Source organism: Bos indicus, chromosome 2 (genome assembly GCF_029378745.1).
Source record: "Bos indicus isolate NIAB-ARS_2022 breed Sahiwal x Tharparkar chromosome 2, NIAB-ARS_B.indTharparkar_mat_pri_1.0, whole genome shotgun sequence".
NCBI classification, from domain to species: domain Eukaryota; kingdom Metazoa; phylum Chordata; class Mammalia; order Artiodactyla; family Bovidae; genus Bos; species Bos indicus.
The window spans coordinates 94,330,554-94,345,681 of record NC_091761.1 but is presented as its reverse complement, the minus strand read 5'-3'; the positions used below and the strand labels follow the sequence as shown (position 1 = coordinate 94,345,681).

The 15,128-nt window shown below is 40.1% G+C and overlaps 1 protein-coding gene across 11 annotated transcripts in view; it reads left to right on the top strand.

The window, feature by feature from the left end:
* The window catches only part of INO80D (INO80 complex subunit D), a 70,600-nt gene that overhangs the window by 30,069 nt on the left and 25,403 nt on the right, over positions 1-15,128 (top strand). For all 11 annotated transcript variants that reach the window (XM_070770643.1, XM_070770663.1, XM_070770682.1 and 8 more), the window contains 2 exons: positions 1,210-1,318; positions 13,274-13,498. In XM_070770643.1, the coding sequence (XP_070626744.1) occupies positions 1,210-1,318; positions 13,274-13,498 (334 nt within the window). The remainder of the gene's footprint in view (positions 1-1,209; positions 1,319-13,273; positions 13,499-15,128) is intronic.

The following is a 15,128-nucleotide window of genomic DNA, read 5'->3' as shown; positions in this document are numbered from 1 at the left end:
GCGTGATAAAGACTGTCTCTGATTTTTGAGGGTCTCAAGAAGGAAGACATAGAATACTAGTCATCAGGGTGTCTAATTAAAGTTTCATAGTGGTTTTGAATATGTTAAGTAGTCCACACACTGTTGTATTTTAGGCTATGCAGGATCAGTATTTATCAAGACCTCTTCAAGATACAAACTTTTATTTTTTATTTTTTTTTTTATTTTATTTTTTTTAAGATACAAACTTTTAAAAAGGCAGAACCTTTATGTTGGAAGCTAATCGTTATCCAGTCATTAAAAATAATGCTTTTAACAAAATGCATAAGCATTATTCATACTCTGTTTCTCTGCTTTTCCTTCTAATCTTGTTTTCAAAATGAAACTCAAAATGTGACAGCTTTTATTTAACTAAAAGAAACCCCAGTAACATTAGAAATAGAACGTTTCTATCCTGCCCCTGAGGACAGGAGGAGAGTGGGGCGACAGAGGATGAGATGGTTGGATGGCATCACTGACTCAGTGGACGTGCATTTGAACAAACTTTGGGAGACAGTGAAGGACAGGGAAGCCTGGCATGCTGCAGTCCATGGGCCCGCAAAGAGTTGGACACAACTGAGCGACTGAACAATAGTCCTGCCCTTCTTCCCTCTTCCCCTGGGGAACAAAAGACTGGGCACGCTCCTGCTTTGTGGATGGAGTCCTTTCCTCCAGAGATGTTGTTGGGAGAGGGGGGATGCAGTGTGCCTGCCTTTTAACAATTTATTCAAGGGCCCTTCTTTGTTGAGGTATAGCATGAGTCCAGTGGTACCTTTTGCCTTTTTCTTGCCTGAACATACATTAGGCTTCTTTCCCCGTTGTCTTGAATATCTCTTATGTTTTTCTGACATTATTTTAGTGTATATGTTTTGATACTTAAGAAATTCTACCGTTTATTTTTTTCTGACTTGAACGCTCTGTTGTTTCTTCTCCCTTTGTGAAGAATCCTATAGAAGAAGTTCATCTGAGCCTTTTTGTTACAATGTCTTTGTTTTAAATTTGAGTGCATGTTATGCATTCATTGTTAATATCTTTGCTAGAAACAGGGATGAAACTCATCAGGAGGCATTTATTCACACTATGGTAGTGTTTGCCACAGGTATTGGGTTATGTGTTTCAGGTAGCTTTTCATCTAAATTTTAAATGAACATGAATTTTTTCTAACTTGCCACATCTTCTCCCCTGTCCTAGGGTTGGACTGGTCTGAAGAGAGTGGAGAAGAACTTGAGGACTCAGAGCAGGCCTCGCCATACCAGGTGGCCTGGTCCATCCGAGAGACCCTCAGATACGAAAGACACACGTGAGTCCTCCTTTTCCTTTTTAGTCTTCAATTTCCACTGTAGTAAATGGGTTGTTCCTATATATGCTTATTTTTAAAATGTTACTGGATGTAGTCCTATTGTAATGCAGGTAAAAACAGATTCCACTTGAGAGGAGATGTACTATATTATTTGAGGAGAGTGATGTTTATGTTTCCCTGCTAAATTTGTTTCGGTACCATTTTCAGTTATGACTGAAGGAACCAATTGTAATAGATTTTAGAACTGAAGGGGACCTGAGAGTTTATCTGATCCCATTTCCTCATTTTATAGAAGAGGAAATCAAGGCCTTGACGGGTTAAGGAACTTGCCAGTGTCCCTGGCCTACTTGGAGTGCCCCTGTCTGATTTCTCCATGTTTTCTTTGGCCCTATCCACGCAGTAGCTGGGAATAGTTCTTTTTACTTCACCTCCATCTTATGCAAGATTGATCCTTTCTTTAATATTTCTAATGTGCTGAATATTCCTAATGTGTTAAAGTAGTTTCCAAAATAGTCTCATTAGAGGTTCTTGGTACCTGCCTTATTGGAAAGCTGTAGGTTAATGCCCAGGCCCTTCAGTTCTCTTTCGGAGGACTGCCTCAGCATCATGGGTCAGTGCTCTGGGTGCAGTGTGAGAGGACTGAGATCCTTTTCTGTGAGGCCAAAAGGTGACTTACAGATTCAGCTAATTTTTTTTTTTTTAATTTTATTTTATTTAACTTTACAATATTGTATTGGTTTTGCCTTATATCAAAATGAATCTGCCACAGGTATACATGTGTTCCCCATCCTGAACCCTCCTCCCTCCCCATTAAGTTCTGTTAAATAGATGTTCAACAAGATAGAGGGGAGACTATCTGCCCCAGGCCAGCTCCTAGAATTTCAAAATATCCTTGTATGTATATACATTCTAGGGTCTGGTTTCTGAATTTATAGGTGTACAATGTGATTTGTTAGTATATGCAGAGATGATTAGGCTTGAGAAACTGATCCACTAGAGACTAATGTATAAGCAAAAATGCCAGTTTATAGTCAGAAATACAATCATTAAGTGGTACACATGTTCACTAAGCAACAATATACGGGAAGCCAGTTATGGTCAGAAGCTTATTTGGATGTGGAGTTAGAGCAGGAGAGTTAGCTGTATTTATTAATGGTTGTTGTCCTTAACCTTTAATAGCCTAATGCTTCCGCTTCCACTCTTGGGACTTATATCCCATATAGTTGTCCCTGTTTCTCCTGTCTCCAAGTTAGTATTGGAAAATGCGGTATGTTTTTTTCTCTCTCTGAGGTTCTGTTTTATATGTCATTCAAGACTGTTTCCTTATCATTAGCATTTCTTGCTTTCAGATGGAAGTACAATTGAGCTTACGCTTTCTTTCCAAGTTATAGATAATATCAAACATGTTTCCTAAGGTTGATATTCATATCAGCTTAGCTTGATTTTGGATATTTTGAGTTAATTTTACAAATTGCTCTAAATGAGGTAACATATGTAAATGCTTAGCATAATACCTGATTCATGAGAAATGACAGGTAAATGGTAGCCGAGAATCCTATTTTAATTCTGCAGGTGACCTGAACATTAGTATTGGCAGTATTTGCCTTTGATCAGGAGCAGTTTATATTCCATTCTTCCTTAATTGCCGAATTCTCAGAATTTGTGTTAGACTTGTGACCAGTTGTCATCGTCTTTATCTCTATAGAACTTTACTTTCTTGGCCAGTTTTGCTAACATGCTTCTTCCTTGACTCACCATGATACTCTGCTTTCCTGGCCCTTCTTTCCCTTCAGTGTGTATTTCTCCTTTTTACAAGCAGTAGTCTTTAGTTCTTGCCCAGCTGTCCCTTTATTTATTTATTTTTTTTTCCAGCTGTCCCTTTAATCTTTTGCTCTTCACTCATTTGTTTGTTCACTCACTCAGCATATTCTCGTTGAACTCGTATTATGCTTCAGGCAGTGTTCTGCTTCAGGCACAGGGTACCGCATTCTTTCCCTTGGGTGAAACTGGGGTTGCTTTGGTTTATCACCCCTCCTATGCCTGCGGCTGCACGTCTGCATCTACTGCTGTGCTCTCTCAGGAACTGTGTCTTGTACTGCAGATGACCTGTAGAACAACTTCCTTCCAGCTTCTAGTTGTACTCCACCGTAACAGCAAATGGAGAGCTCTAGGAAGCTGGTCCTGCCTAGCCTGTCCATTATATCTTCAAGAAATTTTTGCCACGTGAGATTTGTGAAAAGGTTTTGCCATTTAAAATCCCTCAATGTGTGCATTGTGTTTTGGGAAGAAAAACAGACAGTGGTTTGATCACCGCATTCCCCTCTGAAGAACCTTTTCATGAACTTTCTTCCTAAATTAAAATGGTACTTAAAGAAATTTGGGGAGACAGTTTGGCCTTGTTTTGGCAAAGGTTCCTTGGTTACTTAGTGTAGTTGTAGATGTGTATGTCAAAGCAGAGCTCTCAGGATTTTATTTGGAGAAGGCAATGGCACCCCACTCCAGTACTCTTGCCTGGAAAATCCCATGAACGGAGGAGCCTGGTGGGCTGCAGTCCATGGGGTCTCGAAGACTTAGACACGACTGAGTGACTTCACTTTCACTTTTCACTTTCATACACTGAAGAAGGAAATGGCAACCCACTCCAGTATTCTTGCCTGGAGAATCCCAGGGAGGGGGGAGCCTGGTGGGCTGCTGTCTATGGGGTCGCACAGAGTCAGACACGACTGAAGCAACTGAGTAGCAGCAGCAGCAGTAGCAGGATTTTGCTGAGGTCTCTCAGTAGCAGAAGTAAGTTGGTATCTTAAATGTATTATTCAGTTCAGTTCAGTTCAGTCACTCAGTCCTGTCCGACTCTTTGCGACCCCATGAATCGCAGCACGCCAGGCCTCCCTGTCCATCACCAACTCCTGGAGTTCACCCAGACTCATGTCCATTGAGTCAGTGATGCCATCCAGCCATCTCATCCTCTGTCATCCCCTTCTCCTCCTGCCCACAATCCCTCCCAGCATCAGAGTCTTTTCCAATGAGTCAACTCTTTGCATGAGGTGGCCAAAGTACTGGAGTTTCAGCTTTAGCATCATTCCTTCCAAAGAAATCCCAGGGCTGATCTCCTTCAGAATGGACTGGTTAGATCTCCTTGCAGTCCAAGGGACTCTCGAGGCTTCTCCAACACCACAGTTCAAAAGCATCAATTCTTCGGCGCTTAGCCTTCTTCGCAGTCCAACTCTTACATCCATACATGACCACAGGAAAAACCATAGCCTTGATTAGACGCACCTTTGTTGGCAAAGTAATGTCTCTGCTTTTGAATATGCTATCTAGGTTGGTCATAACTTTCCTTCCAAGGAGTAAGCGTCTTTTAATTTCATGGCTGCAGTCACCATCTGCAGTGATTTTGGAGCCCAAAAGAATAAAGTCTGACACTGTTTCCACTGTTTCCCCATTTCCCATGAAGTGATGGGACCGGATGCCATGATCTTCGTTTTCTGAATGTTGAGCTTTAAGGCAACTTTTTCACTCTCCTCTTTCACTTTCATCAGGAGGCTTTTGAGTTCCTCTTCACTTTCTGCCATAAGGGTGGTGTCATCTGCATATCTGAGGTTATTGATATTTCTCCCGGCAATCTTGATTCCAGCTTGTGCTTCTTCCAGTCCAGCATTTCTCATGATGTACTCTGCATAGAAGTTAAATAAGCAGGGTGACAATATACAGCCTTGACATACTCCTTTTCCTATTTAGAACCAGTCTGTTGTTCCATGTCCAGTTCTAACTGTAGCTTCCTGACCTGCATACAAATTTCTCAAGAGGCAGATCAGGTGGTCTGGTATTCCCATCTCTTTCAGAATTTTCCACAGTTTATTGTGATCCACATAGTCAAAGGCTTTGGCATAGTCAGTGAAGCAGAAATAGATGTGTTTCTGGAATTCTCTTGCTTTTTCCATCATCCAGCGGATGTTGGCAATTTGATCTCTGGTTCCTCTGCCTTTTCTAAAACCAGCTTGAACATCACGAAGTTCATGGTTCACGTATTGCTGAAGCCTGGCTTGGAGAATTTTGAGCATTACTTTACTACCGTGTGAGATGAGTGCAATTGTGCGGTAGTTTGAGTATTCTTTGGCATTGCCTTTCTTTGGGATTCAAATGAAAACTGACCTTTTCCAGTCCTGTGGCCACTGCAGAGTTTTCCAAATTTGCTGGCATATTGAGTACAGCACTTTCACAGCATCATCTTTCAGGATTTGAAATAGCTCAGCTGGAATTCCATCACCTCCACTAGCTTTGTTCGTAGTGATGCTTTCTAAGGCCCACTTGACTTCACATTCCAGGATGTCTGGCTCTAGGTCAGTGATCACACCATCATGATTATCTGGGTCGTGAAGATCTTTTTTGTACAGTTCTTCTGTGTATTCTTGCCACCTCTTCTTAATTTCTTCTGCTTCTGTTCGGTCCATACCATTTCTGTCCTTTATCGAGCTCATCTTTGCATGAAATGTTCCCTTGGTATCTCTAATTTTCTTGAAGAGATCTCTAGTCTTTCCCATTCTGTTGTTTTCCTCTATTTCTTTGCATTGATCTCTGAGGAAGGCTTTCTTATCTCTTCTTGCTATTCTTTGGAACTCTGCATTCAGATGCTTATATCTTTCCTTTTCTTCTTTGCTTTTTGCCTCTCTTCTTTTCACAGCTATTTGTAAGGCCTCCCCAGACAGCCAATTTGCTTTTTTGCAATTGAACAGTAATTACTGCCAGGAACTACTTACCTTTTCACATACCTAATGATGCCTTCAATAGAATAAAGTTCTTAATTTTAATGAGTACAATTTACTAGTGTGTTTTTTTTTTTTCCTTTCTGGTTAGTTTATTTGTGACTCACTTGAGAAATCATTGCTTATGCCAGGATTATGAAGCTATTTTCTCATAATATCTTTTAAAAGATTTGTTTTACTGGCAGTCTTTCTAGAATTTATTTTTGTATATATTATATGTGATGTGAGTTAGGACCAAGGATCATTTTTTTTTCCAATATGACTTCTATTTAAGCAACACTATCGAACACTTGCTTTCCATTGCATTGGAACCCTTGACATATTATGTGTTTGTCTGTTTGTGCATTTTCTAATCTCTTCCATTGGCCTGTTTGTCCTTGTGCAATAACTTAAAGTTTTAATTAGAATAGTAGCTTCATAATAGATTTTAATCTTTTTAAAGAAAGCTTTTGGTTTCATTGCTTTTTCTTCCTTTTAAATTTCTTATTTTTTCATTGCTTTCTTTTCTATTTGGGTCCACCATGCGGCATCTTCCCTGATCAGGGATTGAACCCCTGCCTCCTGCACTGGGGTGTGGAGTCTTAACCACTGGACCGCCAGGAGAGTCCTATTTTGTTGCTTTCTGTTCTTTATTGTTTTTTCTGTTTGGCTTTAATTTTTTGAAGTTTTTAAGATAATAGCTTAAGTCATGTAAATCTGAGATATTTCTGGTATAGATGCTATACCATTTTCCTCTAAACACTGTTTTTAGCTGCATCCTACAAATTTTGGTATGACATGTTTTCATTTTTATAAAATTTTATGACATGTTTTCATTTTTATTAAATTTTATTAAATTCAAAATACTTTCTAATACCCACCCCACCCCACCTCCTTTTTTTTTTTTAAATCTCTGTGCAGCCTGTGGGATCTTAGTTCCCTGACCAGGGGTTGAACCCAGGCCCTTGGCAGTAAGATCTAGAAGTCCTAACCACTGGTCTACCAGGAAACTCTAATACCTCTTTTGATACCTTGTTTGGTCTATGGGTTATTTAGAAGTGATATTTAGTTTACACATATTTGGAGATTTATCAGGAATTGGTTTCTCATGTAATTGTGTGTTTAACTGTGATCAGAGATCACATTTAGATTAGAGTGTTCTGTAAATGTCAGGTCAACTTGGTTAATAGTGTTGAGGTTTTCTCTGATTTTCTTTCTTTTCGTCTTTGGTGATTTCCTTTCATTTTGTTCTATCCATTACTGAGAATGGGATGTCGAAATCTCTATTTGACCTTTTTTTTTGTTTTAAGGCTTTGTTTTAAGGAAAATTACATATCTTCTTTATTTTAAAATTATCCTTAAAAAAATAAAATAAAATAAAATTATCCTTAATATTACTACATTTGCCAATAGAGAAAACATATATATGCTTGAATGTGAAAGACGGGGTTAGGCAACATAGATGGAGCGCAGGACCACCAGCTCCTGAGTAAGACTGTTGGTATCAGTGTTCCGGAGAGTTTCTTTTGCAGTCTTGTTTCTACCATGAGAGACTAAGCAGAATCCTTTTTTATTATTCAATTTATTTAAACTAAAAAACAACTAAAACAAAATGCCCTAAAACATAGCTTATCTATTTTTCCTCCCATATACCTCTGTCTCTGGCATCAAGTGTTTTGTTAAAGATTCCACGTACAAGGAGAGGTCATATGGCATTTATTTCTCTGACTTATTTCATTTAGCATAATGCCCTTGATGTCCCTCCATGTTGTCACGAATGACAGGATTTTTGTTTTTGTGGCTGAATAGCATTCTATTATGTACATCTCCTGCAGTTTCTTTATCCATTCATCCGTGTGTGGGCACTTAGGTTGCTTCTGCATCTTGCTATTGTGAGTCATGATGTAGTGAACCTGGTGATGCTGATATCTCTTTGAGACAGTGATTTTATTTCCACTGATTATATGTCCCCAGAGGTGAGACTGCTGGGTCATGTGGTAATTCTGTTCTATTTTTAATTTTTTGAACTGTTTAGACTGTTTCCCACATGTCTGCTCCAGTTTACATTCCCACTAACAGTGTACAAGGGTTCTCTTTTCTCTACAGCCTCACCAACCCTTGTTATTTCTTTTTTTTTTTTTCCTTGTTATTTCTTTTTGATAATAGGTATTCCAACAGGTTGGAGGTGACATCTTACTGTAGTTTTTATTTTTGTTTTGTTTCATTTTTTGGCTGTGCCCTGCAGCATGTGGGATCTTGATTCCCCAACCAGGGATCAAACCCATGCCCCTGTATTGGGAGCATGGAATCTTAACCACTGGAACACCAGGAAAGCCCTCTAATTCTTCAGACATTTTGTATAATTCACCAGTGAATCCGTCTGGTCCTGAATTTTTTATTTGTGGAAAGTTTTTGCTCTTTTGTTTTAATAAATTAACGTTAATTTTATTTGTAAAATTTCTTGTTGCTCTGAGATTACAGACAAGCCTAAAGTCTTAGGAAATCAAGTTCGGAATTTTACTGTTCTGTACGTGGGGCTATGAGTAGCATCTTAATACCTATACTTATATTGTGATTTCACACATATTATTCCTCTTAACCATGGGAGATAGAGGAGCCAGCTATGTCTCTCATTTCACCAATGAGAAAATTTAAAGAAGGAAGGAGACTTAACACTTACTGAGGAATGCTGTAGGTACAAGCTCTTGTCACTGCTGGTAAATGATAGGACCTGGCCTTTCTCTTCCTAGTTGGGTAATCTTCCTCAGCAACTAGGTTTGAAGAATGTACTTGCATGCTCCATCCTGTTGGATTCATGCAACCCCATGGACTATAGCCTGCCAGGCTCCTCTGTCCAAGGGATTATCCTGGCAAAAATACTGGAGTGGATTGCCATTTCCTATTCTAGGGGATCTTTCCAACCCAGGGATCGAATCCAAGTCTTCTGCATTGGCAGGTGGATTCTTTATCACCGAGCCACCTGGGAAGCCCCTTGAAGTATTACTCTCAAGCCATCTTAGAGTGGAAGGCACCTTGAAGACTTTCTAGTTTAGGACCTTACCAAGGATGGTCTGTGAACTTGTGCTAGTCTGCAAACTGCCAGTTGTTGGGCCACAGCAAGATAAATGAGAGAGTTATGAATAAGCTCTGAAAACTTTTATCACGACATAACATGCCTCTGCATCCAGGTGCAGCTTCCCATGGTTAACTTGAGAACCATTCATTCAGTCCATTTTCTGTGCAGTAATAGAGTCTTTTTCAGAGAAGGCAATGGCACCCCACTCCAGTACTCTTGCCTGGAAAATCCCATGGATGGAGGAGCCTGGTAGGCTCCAGTCCATGGGGTCGCGAAGAGTCGGGCATGACTGAGCGACTCCACTTTCACTTTTCACTTTCATGCATTAGAGAACGAAATGGCAACCCACTCCAGTATTCTTGCCTGGAGAATCCCAGGGACAGAGGAGCCTATGGGCTGCCCTCTCTGGGGTCGCACAGAGTCGGACACGACTGAGTCAACTTAGCAGCAGCAGCAGCAGAGTCTTTGTAAATAACAGTGTTGGCAGTTGATTATTTACCCTACCTTTATTTTCCCTTTAAGACTTAGCTGTTTCTCTTCTCTTTCTATTATGACACTTCCATTCTCTTAGTTATGCAGATTCAAAGTCATTATTGACTTTCTTATCCTTCATGCCCAGTCACCGAATTCTTTTGTGATAATGGCCCTTATGTGTCTTGTTCTTTCTATTATCTCTGTGGCCTTTTACTTTTAGTTACTCCCAGTTGTTAGCTGTTGACTTTGAAATCTGTATCTCTTCCCTAAAAGTGCTCAAGTTTATAATTTCCAACGGTTTTTCTACCACTCCCTTTGATGGCTCCTCTGCATTTTAAATGGAATTTGAGCTTCTCAGGTGGCTCAGTGGTAAAGAACCCTGTTGCCAATGCAGGAGATACAGTACATGGAGGTTTACTCCCAGATTCGGGAAGATCTCCTGGAGGAGTAAATGGCAACACACTCCATTATTGCGTGTGTGCTAAGTCACTTCAGTCGTGTCCAACTCTTTGCGATCCTATGCGAACTATATAGCCCACCAGGCTTCTCTGTCCATGGGATTCTCCAGGCAAGAATACTGGAGAATCTTGTTGGTTGCCACACCCTCCTCCAAGGGATTTTCCCAACCCAGGGATCGGACCTGAGTCTCTTACATCTCCTGCATTGGCAGGAGGGTTCATTACAGTTAGCTCTACCTGGGAAGCCCTCCAGTATTCTTGCCATGGGCAGAGGAGCCTGGTGGGCTGTAGTCTGTGGGGATGCAAAGAGACGGACTTGACTGTGCATGTATGCACGCAAAATGGAATTTATTTCCTACCCCAAATTTTCTCTTGCTGCTGTTTCCTGGTCTTTGCCAGTGGAACTGCTGGCTGATAATTGTCCCTTCGGCTTCTTCCTTGCCCAGGTGACAAATCTTTAATACATGCAGATGACCTCTCATGTTCTCCAGTCCTGCTGCTGCCATCTTGGTGTGGGGTCTTTGTTATTTCTTACCTGGAATTTTTTTGTTTTTGTTTATTGGCTGTGCCGAGTCACAGCCAATTGCTGCTGCTAGGGCTTTTCTCTAGTTGTGGCGAGCAGGCACTACTCTTCATTGCCCTGGCTTCTCTTGGAGGTTCTCGGTGAGCAGGTTCAGTGGTCGTGGCGCGTTTGCTTAGTAGCTGCAATTCGTGGTCTGGAGCACAGGCTCAGTAGTGTGGCGCACAGGCTTAGTTGCTTGGAGGCAGGTGGGATCTTCCTGGACCAGGGATCACATCTATGTCTCCTGCATTAGCAGGCGGATTCTTTACCACTGAGGTACCAGGGAAGCCCGTCCCTGGGGTTTTGTAATAACTTCTTCATTACTCTTTTCTTCTATCTCTTTCTCCATTTATATCTGCCTATGTGTAATCTTTCTCATGCACAGCTCAGTTATTGTTAGCTGTATTCTTAATAATGTATAGAGTTCTTCATTGCCTGTGGAATACGGGTTAAATTCTGTAATCTGGCCTTTATGTTTGGCCTTGCCCATCAGTACTCTGCATACCCCTCTCCCTAGCCCACCTAAGCTCTTCAGTCCTTGCTGTTCCCCATCCTGTCCATCTCTGTATCTTGGCGTATTGCTTTATCCTTGTGAGATCCCTTTTTTTTCTCATCTTCAGATTCCACCTTTTCTTCAAGGTTCTGTTCTGTTGTCATCTTCTCTACGAAGCCTTTCATCCTGGAGTCTTTTCAGTAGACGTTAAAAGCATTTTATCTGTACCTCTCCTATGTTACTTGTTGTTCTCTATCTCACATTAAACATACTAACAGCATTTACTGGCCCTACCAGAACTCTCAAATGGAGACCTGCCATGAGACTTAGGGAGCAATTAAAAGATTGCTGTGTTCTATCCCATGGAAGTTCTGGGTCAATAGATCTAGGGTGGGTTTCCCAGGTGGCGCTAGTGATAAAGAATCTGCTTGCCAGTGCAGGAGACATAAGAGACATGGGTTTAATCTCTGGGTCCAGAAGATCCCCTGGAGGAGGGCAGAGCAACCCACTCCAGTATTCTTGCCCAGAGAACCCCATGGATGGAGAGAGGACTGTAACCTGGCGGGTTACAGTCCATAGGGATGCAAAGAACTGGACATGACTGAAATGACTTAGCACACATGCATGCATATCTAGGGTAGGTCTTGGGAAATTGAAATTTTAAATAGCTCCTAGCTTTTCACAAAGTATGACAGACATAGAGCAAATGTTGGATGTCAAGTAGAGGAAAAGACTGAAGTGAGATCCTTCAGTTGGTATATCTGTAGTAAAAACTGTGCTGAAGAAAACGTGACTTAGGACATATACTAAACAGAAGTTTACAGAGTAGCTGGTTATGAGCTATTTTGAAGGAAAGAGGGGTGATACCACTCAAGAAGAGAAGAGAAACTGAGCAGTATTTACTGCAAATTAGTAAGATACTATATATCATTTGGAGTGTCACACGTGTTTTGTTTATGTTAGGATATAAGAGAAGGAAGGTAATATATAATATAATACAGGTTGGTTTTCCTGTCTTATGTGCATTATTCCTAATAGAAAAAAAAAAATGAGGTCACATTTGTTCCCTAGGAAAATGACTTTGTTAACTTCCCTGTTAGTGAAGTGAAGTCGCTCAATCTTTTTGTGACCCATAGACTGTAGCCTACCATGCTCCTCCATCCATGGGATTTTCCAGGCAAGAGTACTAGAGTGGGTTGCCATTTCCTTTTCCCTGGTGGTAGACATTGCTAACTAACCACCGTACTGTTTCTTTTTGAGCCTGATATACTCTCAGCATCCTTTTCAACATAGTGCTCCAGCCAGGGCTACCGGTCAATCAATATTAGCATAAAGACAAAAAGTGCTCAGTTGGGTCTGACTCTTTGCAACCCCATGGACTGTAGCCTACCAGACTCCTCTGTCCATGGGATTTTCCAGGCACATAGACAAGAATATCCCCTGGAATATCCTCCAGGGGATATTCCTGACCCAGGCATCAAACCCACATTGCTGGTGTCTCCTGCATTTGCAAGTGGATTCTTTACCACTGCACCACCTAGGGAACCCAAAGACAGAAAAGCCTCTGTGTAATTCCCTGGGATGTGAAATGTTTAGGATATTTCCTTGGTTTGAACAAATGCTGTAGAATGATTGTGATCCCTACAATCAAAATTCTTTTAGTGCTTAGCAAAAGAAGGTAGTTAAAAACCAGGGCATCTGAAAGGGCAGCTCTTAGATGTATTCACTGCTCCATTTCTGGCATGACCTATCTTTTATGAAATTATGCTGAGTGTTTTCATCATAACCTTCATGTCATTCATTCAGACTTGTTAGTAAATCGAGGTAAAGAAATTATTTTCTTCCCCCAGATACCTCTTCACTTAAAATTTAGAAGACACTGATACATGGAATGTCTTAATTATGACGGACTAAGAAGTTTAAACCTCGTAGAGCATTGGATTGTCTCTGCTGCCCGCTTAGTGTTAGAACACTGTACTCGTTTTCAGCTGCTCTACTGAATTCTGTTCCTCTCGTTTCATTGTGTATGCTCATGAGCCACCAGTTTCAGCCCTGTACATCCAGCCCCCTTTCCTCAACCTGCTTTTCCCTTTTCTAAAATGCACCTCCCATGTAATCAAGTTTTGTGTTTCTCTCCCTGTACTTTCTAGGTCGGATGATGATGACACGGAGAGTAGGAGCTCCAGGGTGACCCAACTTTGCACTTACTTTCAGCAGAAATATAAGCACCTCTGCCGCCTGGAGCGGGCAGAATCTCGTCAAAAGAAATGCCGGCACACATTGAGGAAGGCCTTGCTGCAGGCGGCTAGTAGAGAACCAGAGTGTGCTGGCCAGCTGATCCAGGAGCTGCAGAGAGCTGCATGCAGTCGAGCCAGGTCAGAGCTCCACACAGCCACCTGTTTCTAAGAGCTCACCCTGTTTTCTCTATTTTTTGAGAGGATAGTCAAGACACAGAGAGTGGTGGACATATTATCCTGATGTACTTAAGCCCTGTATTTTGGTTTTGTTGCTCAAAGTTCTTCAGCGATGGCAAAATTATCCTGCCACAAGCTGACCATCAAAAAAAAAAAAAGTATTACTAGAATTTTGCTGGAGTTCAATTAGAATTTATTTAGTAGAGAATTTGGGAATGCTACCTGTCTTTAAAAAAATACAGTGCTTAAAAAATTTCTTGTTAAGTAATTTCTTGTAAAAGTAATACTTACAGTTTTTTTTTTTAACTACCAAAGTGGTGTTTTATGTTTTTGACTTATATAAGCATTTTCTTATATAAGCATTTCCATTATATTTTCTGGTAATATATACATTATCCCAAATATTGTATTCAGAATGTTTTATTACACTGGATTTTTTGGGGGGGAAAAAGTCCCTTCTGTTTATAATGAAGATATTTGCTTATTGTGAAAGTTTGAAAAATATGGAAAATAGCAGAAAATCTCCATAATATCACCATTCACAAAACAGAATGAGCACTATGAATATTTTTATTCTTTTTCCTCCTAGTCTTTTTCTGTGTGTGTGTGTGTGTGCAAATAAACATTATATATGTAAAACATTTTGGGGTTTATATATACCTAAATATTACCAGAATTATCTCAAGTTGATGGGATTATTGATAAAGTTTTAAAAAATTTGTAGTTTGTGTATTTTAATTTTTCAAGGACGATCATAAGTCATTTGAGGGAAAAAGGGTTTAAAACAAGCCGAAAACTAAAAATTAACCTTTGCTTTGTAGCTGTTGATCATATTCCTTACATAACTATACTATAATTTTTGAAATTTCATTTTCATTTTGTGTATTTTGATTTTCATTATATTTGCTTTAACAAAGTAACCTATTTTCCAGTTGAGTATCTCAAAAAATAATATGCCCTGAAGAATTTTCTGCTTCTTGGCATATTTGGAGTGGTTTGAAACTACGTATGTATATCTGATATACCTCCGTAGTGGCTGCAGGCTGCAGTATTTCCTCTTTCTTTCAGAACTCTCAGTCTCCTGTCATGGAGTAGTGTCTGTACGAGAAGGTATTTAGGGCTTAACTTACTTCTTACGTGGTCAGAGACTAGTCTTTCTGAGAGAAACATTCCCAGATTCCCCTGACTGTGTTTGGTCTCCTAATACATACGCTTTTGTGCTCTGTACTCTGCTTCATTGTAGAATTCTATACTTACATTAATGTCTCTCTGTCATACCAGACGAGGGCAGGGACAGTGTATATTTTGTTTTTAATCTCCAGTGTTGATGCATGAATGAATAGAATTGGACAAGTGAGGGTCTGTTTTCTATTTGTTAAAAGAACTCACTCATTTTGATATACGTTTTATTTTTTTATTTTTTATTTTTTTTGATATACGTTTTAAAATAAAGATATCTAACGTTTATATGATATAATGCTTTCAAGTGTATAATTTCAGTAGAAATTTTAGTTTTGTCCAGCATGAAGCAATCTAGATATAGATCACTGTCTATATTGGGTCTCATATATTGTTACAGCTCTGTCAAAGA